Source organism: Apteryx rowi, unplaced genomic scaffold, assembly GCF_003343035.1.
Source record: "Apteryx rowi isolate R43461 unplaced genomic scaffold, aptRow1 scaffold_785, whole genome shotgun sequence".
NCBI lineage: Eukaryota > Metazoa > Chordata > Aves > Apterygiformes > Apterygidae > Apteryx > Apteryx rowi.
In genome coordinates, this window is record NW_020451077.1 from 120,105 (window position 1) to 132,717 (window position 12,613).

At 41.2% G+C, this 12,613-nt stretch overlaps 1 protein-coding gene across 1 annotated transcript in view; it reads right to left on the reverse strand.

The window, feature by feature from the left end:
• LOC112976987 (histone deacetylase 2) overlaps window positions 1-291 on the reverse strand; it is a 25,415-nt gene extending 25,124 nt beyond the window's left edge. The window contains exon 1 of the mRNA XM_026088804.1: window positions 48-291. Coding sequence (XP_025944589.1) covers window positions 48-99 — 52 coding nt within the window. The 5' untranslated portion in view covers window positions 100-291. The remainder of the gene's footprint in view (window positions 1-47) is intronic.
• Between the last annotated feature and the right edge of the window lie 12,322 nt (window positions 292-12,613).

The following is a 12,613-nucleotide window of genomic DNA, read 5'->3' on the forward strand; positions in this document are numbered from 1 at the left end:
CTTCCCCCGCCGCCCCCCACACGCGCTCACGCGTCGGCCGCGCTCACCGTCATAGTAGTAGCAGACTTTCTTCTTGCCGCCGCCCTGACTGTACGCCATGGGGCCGCCGCCGCCGCGCCGGGGCCGAACCGGGGGAAGGGGGAGGGCGCGGGAGGGCGAGGCGAGCGCGGAGCCGGCGAGGGAGGGAGAAAGGGAAGGAGGGGACGGGCGAAGGCGGACACGGGAGAGCGGGAACTCGCGACGCTGGGCCACGGGCAGCGCGAGCGGACCCGACCATCAACAGCAGGCGAGGGGGCGGGGGGCGGGCAACCAGGGCGCGCCCAATCCGCGGGCGCCGGGGGAGGGAAAGAGAAAAGTAGGCGGAGAAGGCGGGCGCAAGTGAGCGCGGGTTCTCCTCTACTCGTCCCTAGGGCTGCTGCTCAGCTACGTATGCCGCAGCGTAGCAGCTGCCAGCGGGGAGTCCTCATAAGCAGAACTCTTCGAGGCGCCGCCTGGCACGCCCACCCCCACGCCCGCCCCGCGCAGTGGTACGGTCCACCGGCGCGAGGGACCAGGGCGTCGCGCCCTCCCCTCGCAGGAGGGCACGGCGCATGCGTGTGGTGCCCGCCCCCCCACCTCCCTTCTTTCACTGCCGCCCCCCCCCCTTCAGCGCCCCCGGCGCCTCGCATCACATGGCGGCCGCGGAGAGGGGCCGGGCGGGAGAGCCGGCCACACACCGCTGTCCGAAGAAGAGCGGGCTGCTCCCCGCCTCTGCGCGGGAATAGGTCTCTCCAACTCCCCTCAGCATCCCCCCCCCCCCCTCGGGACCGCCCGGGCCTGCCCCGAGCGCGCGCGGCCCGACCGCCTCCCCCCCCCGGCCGTTACGCGYCTCCCGGCCCCTCTCCCCTGAAGAGGGGCATCGCGCATGTACAAATACTTGGCGTTTCGGATTCCTGCCCGCCGCCCCCAGCCGCCTTTTTCACTCCCTGCTCTGTCTGTTCTCCCACCAGAGGTAGTTCTGGTGCTCCAGCTTTAGCCTTACGTACTTTTTTTAACTACTGAAAAAACACCTTTTTACTCTTCTAGAAGAGCTCAGCACACACCTTCCTTCTCACACACACACACACCACAGCACCCAAGACAACAGGTGGGTCTGTATCTAGCTGCGGCTAAGAGTACTTCTGGAAGCATGCACTGTATCGGCGTTGTTGTTGCTCACCAAAACAAGCATCCCTACTCTAGAAGGGGTTCAAAGCATACTTTACCATGTGCATAGCAATTACGTTTTCCAAAATTAAAGCATGCTACAAGATTAAAGTAGTTGTGGTTTTATATATAGGGCTTGACATCTGGATCAAGTTTCAGATTGAGATCTACCAGCAATTTTCTCTGCCTTGAGTTTAGTTACAGACCCAGGAGGAAGAAATACATAGCTAAGTTGGTTATGTTTAGGCTTAGCCAATAACTATAGCATTTTTATATTTGCATCCATTCAAGGGTTCACAGTTCTTAGAATTTGAGGTCAGATGTATCCAAGCCTGAGGGTGTCTATTCAGTCACAAACAGTCAGTAACAGAAGATTCTTCAGCCAACATGAAAATCTCATATCCTAGCTTTAGGAACTTGCATTAGTTTTAGAAGTCTTGAGCAAGGTTCCTTGATTTATTAAAGATTCTAGGAGTACCTTTAAACCCTGATTCACATGCACCTTTATATCAGATTATGCAAATGCAGCGTCACTCACCAAAATCAGTACATGCCCAAACAGAAGTTAGATCTCTGCTCCCAGAATCAGGTTATTTTCACTCCTAGAGAYATCTAGCACAAAGTTCGGTCCCCTTGGCTGATAAGTTGTCTTCGTATTGTTACAGAGAACCAACTGTAAAATACACTTATGTTAAATACAGGTATACATACCACATACATTGAAGATAAACCTAGAACACACTGAAATAAAAGTGCATTCTTGATCCCCCCCCTTAATGTTGTAACAAAAGGAGACTATTCCATCATGTAGCCAAGTGTTGTAGCATATGTAGAAAGCATTTGCCATCTTATATTTGGAATTCTTTAATCTTAGAAGTAACACACAAAAAAATAATTATTCTAGCAAGAAGTCRGCTGCATGACAAGCTACAAACTACAGCAAAATACCTGCATGACCTTATGATCCACAATAGGCATGATACTGTTCACTCAACAGTAACTTTCTTCTAGCCTCAGCCTGCTTAATACAATCACTGGTTGAACAGAATTAGACTGGATACCAGAAGCTCCATACATTATTGGCTACCTAATATAAAATATTAACATAGTCTTCCCACAAGCATACAGAATTTCAATGGTCAGCTACTTGGTTTTGTAGTAGCCTGATAAATAAGGAATATTTTTACTTGCACTGTGCAGGGAATTCAGTACAAGCAATAATATAGTGCCAAAGTTCTCCTTGGAGGCTTTATATAAAGAAAAGAATTCTTAATTAATGTTATGTAATTAGTTTCAGGTGGGTACTCAACCTGATATGGAAACAGCTTATTTTCATTTAATTTAAACCAGTGACATTAGCTAAATGAAGAGAAGCCACTTTGTTTTCAAAGTAAAAATGACTACGTATATCTTCTAATATTTGAATTTATATTATTTTTTTTTCCATTTAGAAAAGTTCCTAGAATAGCAGCTCACATCTGAATGAGGCAAATGTAGACAAGCTTACAAAGTTACCCTTTAATCTGAGAGATGTGAATTAGCTCATTAAGTTGCAATAATCCAGTATTACACTAGAGACACAATTAGATTCAACAGGTCAGAAAAGTTTAAATATCAAGTTTCAAATATGTATGTACAAGAATGGTGATTTAGCCCAGTCTCACTTCTAAAGATGTAAGTTCTCCAGACAAATTCAAACTAATTTGCTAAGRAAATGGTATGGCAGGTGTGCTACATAAAAGCCAATGACACTGAAGAAACTCAGGAGTATTCACTCCAGATAGTGAATGCACATGAAGATCAGCTGTTAGAATCCTGGGCTGGTTTTGAGGAAGAGAAGTGTATAGCAAAGCATTAGCGGAAAAAAGGTCAATATTCTATTTGAATATGTAACTACAGATAGACATAAATTTACAACATAATGAAGATATGTTTATATGTTCTTATAATTAGTTGTTGTTGCTATTGGACAGTTTTCAGCTTTATTTYGCCATTTCTCTTTGTCACTATACCAGCTGTAGGCTGCTCTTTCACACAGTACTTGCGTAGTAAGCAATGCAGAAAAAAGGAGCAAAGAGATTTAAATAGAAGAATAGCTTTCAGTTTCAGTATTTGCAGCAATTTTCATAATATGAAGTATTACTACTTCTTAAACATGTTTCTCCTAAAGCACATCCACTGTGAAAGTTCAGTGAATGTTTATGAAAGTTCAGTGAATGTTCATGCAAACAGAGAAGGAAAGAGTCACTAAAGGTGGAAATTTAAACCTTTGTTTACCCATCATCAAAAAGCAGTCAAGACAACATTCTCAAATCCAGAGGTGCCCTATAGTGATAACCAAGAAGACTAAGATATTTAAAAATATGGGTTTAAATAAAGCACCTTTAGCAGCTGCTGAGGCGGGGGGGGGGGGAAGGTAGAAAAGAAGAAGTGAGAGAAATGAGAGAAGTGAGAGAAATAGCATAGGCCATATACCACAGACATCATGACCAGATCACCTTCCTTCTCTCTCCTTGTATACCCTAAAAGCAGAAGGATACAGCTAGAAAGCTAGCCATTAACTAGCTTATTACTTACCTAAACTGCACAATCCCATGCACAAACACTGATCTATATACAGCTGCCTCAGTTCACTTCAGCAGAACTCAATAACTAATCAAGTTAAACAACGACAACAAAAAAATCAGTATAAACTTTCCTTCCAACAGCAAGGAAAATTGCTGACCCAAAAGTTAAAGTGTCCTCACATTATCAAGCACCAGAAAGAGCCCTTTAACCCATCTCAAGCCAGGCAGCACACTCAGAAAAAAGAAACTAATTTAACCTAGAGGTACTACATACAAAACCTTTTCCTCAATTAGCCTCCACATAAAATTATCCCTTACACAATTAGCTACACTGAGGAAAGAAAACTTTTTAACAAACAAACACCTCTTCCTTCCCTTCCTCCCTCCCCCCCCATCAGTGGAAAATGTATCTTCAGGTGCTACCTCTTAGCAGCGTTCTCAGCCACAAACTTGTAATCACACATACATAAATATAAGTAAAAAGATGCAGATAAACAAATAGTATTGACCTAATCCATTGTCCAGTAGTGCTAACAATCTCTTGACAGAACAAAAGACAGTTAACAAAAAAAAAAAAAAAAATCAAACTTTCCTCAAGGTGTTCAGTAGACCTTAGTAGAGTTCCAGAAAGCATAAAACTCAAAAGGGTTTTGGGGCTGCTTTCCTGAAAAGGAAGCATAGGTTTCATCATACAGATACCTTGCTAAAGGTATGGGTATAGCTGTCCAAAGCAAAATATACTAATGATTTGTTATGTTTCCATACATCACAGAGATCATTTTATAATCTTGCTTTATGTGGAATGTCAAACCATTAAAGAACAAAGAGAACTAAACAGAAAACTGACTGCTAGGTTCTGCAGGTCTTCTATCTTAGTTATTTGTGCAGTAAGCACTGGTAAAGTAGATATCTACTGCTATCAAATTTCAAGGGCCTAGGCTGCAAAGCATTCTTCCTTAATTGTTGCTGGAAAGTACCAGGACTCACAGTCCTCTTATGTTAATGCCATACAACAGTTACAATAGTCTGCAAGCTAAGAAAACTTTCACTGCTTCTGAATTCTCATGCTAATAGTGAAGAATGACAGTGATACCAGTTTTAGTGGTAAGCCAGTATTTTCCCTTATACACCTAGCATTTCTCTGTGTAGTTTCTTCATCTCTGTGATGTATGGAAAAATAAATCATTAGTATATTTTGCTTTGGACAGCTATACCTGTCCATTGGATCTTTTGTATAATTGCCTGAAATTGTAAGAAAAGTCTGTTCTCAGTGTACAGCACACTTGAGAGTTGCAGTGTTTATGTAAAGCAGCATGATATAATGCGATAATCCTAATGTTTGTCTTTTTTGTTTTTGTTTGGCTATATGATGATTTAAAGAACACAATCACCAATATTCAAGTATCTACTTTTTAAAATTTACTTTTTTAAGTTGATAGCAGAAGCGTAGAGCGAAAAAAATATGCAATGATAGATACAGTAAATTAGAGTAATGTAATTACAGTTAAAATACTGTCTCTTGGTGACTGTTAGAGTGTCTTGTATTTACAGTCTTCCAAGATTCTTTGTTTGCAAAGAGAGACCAATTTAAATTATGCTAGCTTTCAGAGAGATAAATGAATAATACTGTCTGTATTTCCTGAGGCATTACATAGTTATGATATTCCAAAAAAACTAAAAAAGAAGTAACTGTCCATCAGATAACATCTTTCCCAGAGCCGCAGACTTCCATATCAAGCACAGTACTTGTGACTTCCTTTGCTTTGTTCCAACTACTTCAAGTCTGGTGGAACCTAAACTTGTGTGAAGTAGCCAGACAGACCTTCTCAAACTATAAATGACGTTTTGATAGAACTGTACGCTCACAGATTCCTGTGGTTAAATGTTTCTGTTCTTAGCAGCCATCTGAGTTGTAGAAATTAGTATGGACAAACTATTGTCCATACTTACAAGCAGGTAAGTCTTTATATTTTTGATAAGTGGTGGTGATTAATTAGAAACATGACTAACTCCACAGAGTTTGTCTAGGGCGTATTTGGGGATAAAATCCATGAGAARGTGATATACAGGTTTTAACACTTCATTGTTAGCCATCATGAAGGAAAAGTCCACTGAACTAGGAAAATCCTTTCATTGCTTTCACATCCTTCTTCTAAATCCCCATCTAGCTGACACATTACTTAGCCTTTGCTCTAACTACAGTAAAACGAGACAAGAAAGACACCCTAACCAAGTACCACCTCTATATCTACCCTTCTCAGATATGCAGTACTTGCACATCATTTAGTGGAAAGACTAATGGTGTGGCACTTCCAGCAACTCTCATCACCCTGTGATGGGCTGAGTAAAATGTACACACCAATGATTTGGGGGAAAACAGAGCTCAAAACCATTTTTCCATATATCTTGATGGTACCACAAAACCCATCCAAATTTTTGTTTTCTTCTTTCTCATTTTAATTGTAATGACAGTTGTGAAAAGATCCAAGAGTACTGACTTAAACCTGGGAATGGAAAAGAGGAAATTAACTTTTCAAATCTTAACGTCTTGCCCTGTTCAGGTAGCTCAAAGCTGCCAAAAGTTTTATGGCTAATAGCTCCTTCAAGGTATGTTTATATGATAAAACTAAGCTAGCTTTATCTATAACAATAGCCAGCTAACTTTGAGAGGGCTAGTTCATGGAACTAAATTGGCAGAAAACTATGTTGCTTTTTTTTTCTCTCTCTGTGGTGGATTTTTTTTGGTTCGTGTTTTTGTTTTGATAGTACAGATGCCTTAGTCAGTTGGTCATGGAGGCAGAGAAATGCTAGTGCCAGAACAAGGTAAGCAGTGGGACCATGAAGCTGGAAGTAGGAGAGAGGACAGATCAATTGTACTGTACAGCAGAACCTCACCCCTAGTAGTAGGCAACAGTCTGCTGGTATAAAATCCTGAGATAGGGACATATTGACACAAAAGAGCAATGTGCAGAGTACCACTGTTCTCCAGCAACTCTTGAAAAGTAAGTCCTGAGCTATTACAACCTTTAAATCACTTCCTTACTTCTCTCCCTCAGGGACTGAACAGGTCACAGCTGATAAGATATTCTCATCTCTGCATGATTCACTCTTCCTCCTGATTCCTTGATTAACCCTTGATATCTCAAACAAACAAAAACTAGTGAGCCACTGGCCATCTGTGCAAACACCTTGTTAGTGCTAATTTTTGCATGTCTGGCCTGCTGTATGAAGTGTTAATAAAATAAAGCTATATCTGTATAAGGAAAATGCACCAATTCAACTTAAATCAATTTTAAAACAAATTTAAACTGTTGTGAAGCACTGTGTGAACACTATTTTGATTCAACAGTGACAGGCTAGCTTCAATTTAAATTGATTCCAATCTTCAGAAACTGATCTGTTATAAAGCAATGTCCATGTAGTCATTTGTATCAGTTACCCCCCCCCCCAAAAAAAAAACAAACAAAAAGTAAACAGGTGCAAACTTCTCATACAATCCAAGCCTCTCAGTTTGAATTTCCTGTTTGATTGAGTCTTGGCAATGGATAAGTTGGCAGCAAATAAAAATAGACAGAATAAATGGAATTCTGGAGTCTGTAGACAGTTCAGTGCTAGGCAGGCAAGACTGCTAGCTACTCAGTTAACCATACCAGTGCAAGGTTAAAAAAAAAAAAAAAGGACTGGGTTGAAGATGGGTGTGTCTGAGGAGACAGGCAGTTATGAGCATGCAGATGAGATCCTTGGCTATTCTCTTTATTTCTGCTGTGCAGGAATTATTAGCAAGCTGTGGATCAGCAATGTTATTATTGCTAAGTCATGAATGTTCCTTCTCTCCTCATCTGTTTTTAGTGTGAATATATCACAGGTGCAATGTACTGCAGCATTTCTTTGAAGCACAGCAAACCTGAGTGTGAAAGGATAGAAGCAAAGGGGTATGAACAGTATTTTTACAAAACAAGTCCTGAAGAAAGATTTTCTTGTTATTTCTTGTAAATCCAGTCACAAAGTTGGTCATTTAGAAGTTTGTAAACAACCAGGATTTTATTCAGGAAGCTCATTGGAAAAAAAAAAATCATTAGCTCTCCCAAATACCAAAATACCCATTCTATCCCAGGTTAATGTTACATTAGAAACATGCTAATGTTATGTTTCAGGGACTGTGATTTACTGGTAGCTGCCTGCAATCATATTGTATGCAGATGAAAATATTGTATTGTATATACAGTGTACGTATTGGCATTTTACTAGCAACACTGCCAAGAAATACACTTTAGAAAAGGAAGTAAGTTCTTCTTACCCCTTTCTGTCATCATTTTGCCTGGAGCCACTGATGTTGATGCGCTGGCTATACACTCACTTCTCTGCCAAGATTCCTGTTTTCTCACCTCACTCTGCTTGATAAGCAGATTTCTTCAGGAAATCACATTCCTGCAGGTGGTGACCGGGAGATCAAAGCATTTGAAGGGCAAGCTGAAGCAAGTTTCTTGGCATTGAAATGGCYAAGGAGCAAACTAAAACAGAGCTCTTGTTTTGTGCAGAAGAAAAAGAGAAAAAAGTCTCCATTAAATTTTTATAACCTGTGCCCATGCAATTTTATTTGCTGTATAGTCAGTTTTAGCCCATGATACATCTGATTTGAGGGTTAAATGACATCATGGCCACGTCTGTTTTGTTGGACCCTACAGTACTTTTCTGTTTCCAAATTTGGCTCTGCACCCCAACAGCAGGCAGACTGCACTGAGAAAAGTCTCTCTTTCATGCAGCTCCCTAATCTCCTCGGTCCCTTTCTTGGTTTCTRTGCAGGTCAGCAGGTACCTTGACACTTTCCATCACAATGCTGTTCTGGGCACACAGACAGGCAGGGGAATGGTAAGTGCCACTGGGTACATCTGTATGCTGCAGTCACCAATGTGAGGAGTGTGGGGACCAGCATTCTCCAAAGGGAAGAGCAATGAGGTGAGTAAGTTGAGTCAGATCTTCTAAGCAGTCATTTGGCATCACAATAATATCTAGTGTCCATTAGCCTAAAGCTAAGAAGGAGAGAAACATGAAATTTAATTGCATAGGACAGTGTAATAGCTGGGTCATCCTCTAAACTGACAAGAAGGAATGACAGGGATATCACCTGCTTTAGCAGGGTCATAGGCAAGAAACAGTCTGTGACTAGCTGCATCCTGCATGTATCCTGATTATATCTAGCCTGATTCTTTCATACTTCCAGCTTCAAATGGCCCTCTCTCTCAATCTCTTCCCAGTATTACTAATTYCAAAGTCTCATGGTAGCCAATCACTTCTGTATTTTAGATTTTCCTTGATACTTTGTGTTTGAAGAGGTGAGGGGAGAAAGAAGCAGGTCAAAAAGGTTCAGGGTTGATCTGATGGGGACATGGGAAGAAAACTGAAACAGAGCCTGAAACTGAATTCTTTAATTCTAAGCTTTAACTAGCTTATATTGAGCAAGTGTTTTTCTCCTTTTCTTCAAACATGGCTTACTTAAGCCTAAATGTCTATGCAAACAAATAATATAGCATGTAAGCTAATTATACCAATTAAGGATCTGGACAAGTAACATTCCAAGTGATTCCCAGAATAGTTACTTTCACTTCAGTTTTCTTAAATAACCAAACCTGTTTTGAGAGCAATGAGTACTTATTTCCACTACTGTACTCATGTCAAAAATTTTAACAATTCTAAATATGTCTTCAATCTCACAAGAGACCTGGGGCTTAAAAACAGAGTACCGCAGATAGCAAAGGCTCTACTTCTGACATGAAAAGCAAATAACAGAACTAAATCTCATATCTTTTTCAACTCAGATATCTAATACTTTTTCATGAACAGTATGAAAAGTTCAGGTTTGTATGTCATACATAACTTGATGGTCTAATTCTCCACTAATTTACTTTCTGTTGGGTCTCAAATTAAAGCAGAATTTAATACTATTCATGAAGTGTCCCCTGATTCAGATTTTCAGGTGATAACAGTTGAACATCCTGAGGTATTGATGTGCAGTCTTCATAGTATTGCGAGCCATATTTTTGAACTGTAGGATAAACGAAAATGAAGCTGCATCTGCCTACCATCTATTCCGGTGTGGGAAAGGAATACATACAGATTTGTTTAACAAACAGTTACGGAAACAAATGTTTTCATGACTCTCAACTTAAAAAGAGTAGATAGYGAATTTATCAGTTAGGAGAATCCAATCGATGCAGTTATCACATTTCAAGCAACTGGCAGATTCTCTACATTGTCTAGTGTTCACTAGTTTCCAAAGACTAATAAAGACTTATGCCAAAAGAGAAGAAAAGAGAAGAAAAACACAGCAAGTCACATTTCTTGGCACTTTTTTAAAGGAAAATTATTGATTTCCTTTGCATCTGAAGACAAGTTCAGTCTCATTTTAAGCTGTTATTCTAAGCTTTGAAGTGACTCCCTCAGGGAGATATATTCCACATCAAGTGGATATATACAACAGAAATTTAAATGGTGGGAAGGGTTGTTTTTCAGTTATTGTGCTGTTTTTAGCTATGGCTAGCTCTGTTTTAGTGTTCCATGAGTATTCTGGAATACAGAAAGAACTCTGTGTACTTCTATCCCTGACAATTCTTGAAGCAGTACAGACAACTGGCTGAGTCATCTTCTGAAAAAGAGAAAATGCAGTCAGCCAGTACCAGTAGATGCTACTAACCTAGTTCAATAGCTCAGTCCTTCCTCCCAACCTAACGTTCTCCTCCAAATCTGCAGCTGAAAATGCAGAGAGAACTGTTTCCATATTGTGCTATTCCTTTTAATCTTTTGAAACCACTTGTAGAGACTGTTATCGTTTCTCAGACTTGGAAGATGAGATGACAACCTAGTAGGTTTCCTGAAGATTATCCCCTCCACTAACCTTCTTCCTTCTGTTTAGGGAGATCTGGAAATTTATATTTTGTGTTAGAATTTGCCCAAGGAGTCATGTGAACTAATTTATTCATTTTTCAAATCCCTGCATTGCTACTCTGATGAGTAAAAAATGGTGKTTGTGACATGGACTCTATAAATTATGTTTCCTTTTTGTTTAATATCATAGCATTGTAAGCAGATAAAATACTGACATATTTAAAATGTTTTGCTTGATTGCTCCCAGGGTGTGTTCAGGTGAGAGAGCTACAGGCTACAAAACCTTGTTTGTATCCACACTCCAGCCCCAAGGGGGTATCTAAAACATTTCAGTTATAACTGGGTAACTTAGTGTGCAGGGTATCCTGAGAGAGGGATGTTATCCCTTAAGCTTACCTATGTGTCTGGCAAGACTTCCCTCGGCCTGTCTTTACCATGCATTTGCTGGGACACGTCTACTCAGTGCTGCACAAGGGTGTCCTTCCCACTGCAGCTCCTCAGCACCTACTCTGACCTCAATGCATCAGTGTTTTGTAGCGCACTGATATGATGATACATGTAGTATCACATGAGGCTGGGAAAGATGAGAGAGGAATGGAAAGCTTCAAAAACCTAAAAGGAGTGAGCAGCATACTCGCTTCCTAACTATTCAGCTTATTTCAAGGATCATGCCACCCTGTCAAGTGCCAGACACAATCTCAGGTCAACTGTTCAGGCAAAACAAGAGTATAATCAAGTCCCTGCTATCAAGATCTGGTTCACCATCTTTGATTTTTATGAAAGTATCTATTGTGTGATAACCAACAACAGAAATTGGTTTCCAGATGTCCTTGACTCACTGTTAAGTGAAGGAGCTGTGGCTAATAAATTAGGAGGGAGAAGATTGTGGAGGTCACCTGGCAGCAGGAGACACAGTGTTGCCTTATGACTCTCACAGAGAAGAGCTTGGAGGRTGAGCTGCTACTGGGGAGGGGGATCTCCCTGAACCCAGTTGTGATCTTTAGGGTTTCTGGCCATGGCTAGGATAGGTTCCTGCTGCAAAAGTTTACTGTCCCAGCCACTGCTTTGTGGATGTGCTAAATGATTTTTCTGCCACCTAGTCCAGAGACTATCACCAATGGTTTTCCATCTTTTTTTSTCCTCCCATGTTCACTCAGAGGTTGCACAAGTTGCCTCCTGCTGTAGATCTCCTGAAACACTGTCTGAATTAGGAAAGCCGCCTTGCCCTTGCCTTGTCCTTAGTCTTATTACAGCCTTTTTCTCCTTCTGTGAGCACTGCCTCTGTGTTTTGTATGCCCAGCTGGGACATCTAGACATCAGTATGCTCAGAAATGAACCAAAACTCAAGTCTGTCTTGACAAAGCTAGAGTTTTACACAAATCTCCTTCAGAAAGAGGATCTTGTTAATGCATTTTGTTCTGAGCAACAGTTTCAAGGTTTCCAGCACATGTGGTGCGATCCCATGCAGGCTGTGGAGTTTTTAAAGAGGGATGTCTTTGCTCACAGTGGAGCCTGGTGTGAGGATGAAGTGTCCACATTATAGTGCCTTGTGAGAGATTTGGGACCTTTCCAGAGAGGGAGACTAGACTTCCAGAACATATCTAGGGGTTTCTGGAAGAACTGTGAAGACTAAGCAGCCATGAAGTTTGTCCTGCAGTATGTAAAGGGGAACCAGCCTATGATGTCCCCCAAAAGTTTTCCAAAAGTTAGATAGTTAGTCTTGAAGGCCTCATAAGGGAGTTTTTACAAAGTTATATTCATTCACAGAATCACAGAATCACAGAATCGCTGAGGTTGGAAGGGACCTCTGGAGATCATCTAGTCCAACCCCCCTGCTCAAGCAGGGTCACCTAGAGCACGTTGCACAGGATCACATCCAGGCACGTTTTGAATATCTCCAGAGAAGGAGACTCCACAGCCTCTCTGGGCAGCCTGTTCCAGTGCTCTGTCACCCTTACGGTGAAAAAGCTTTTCCTCAT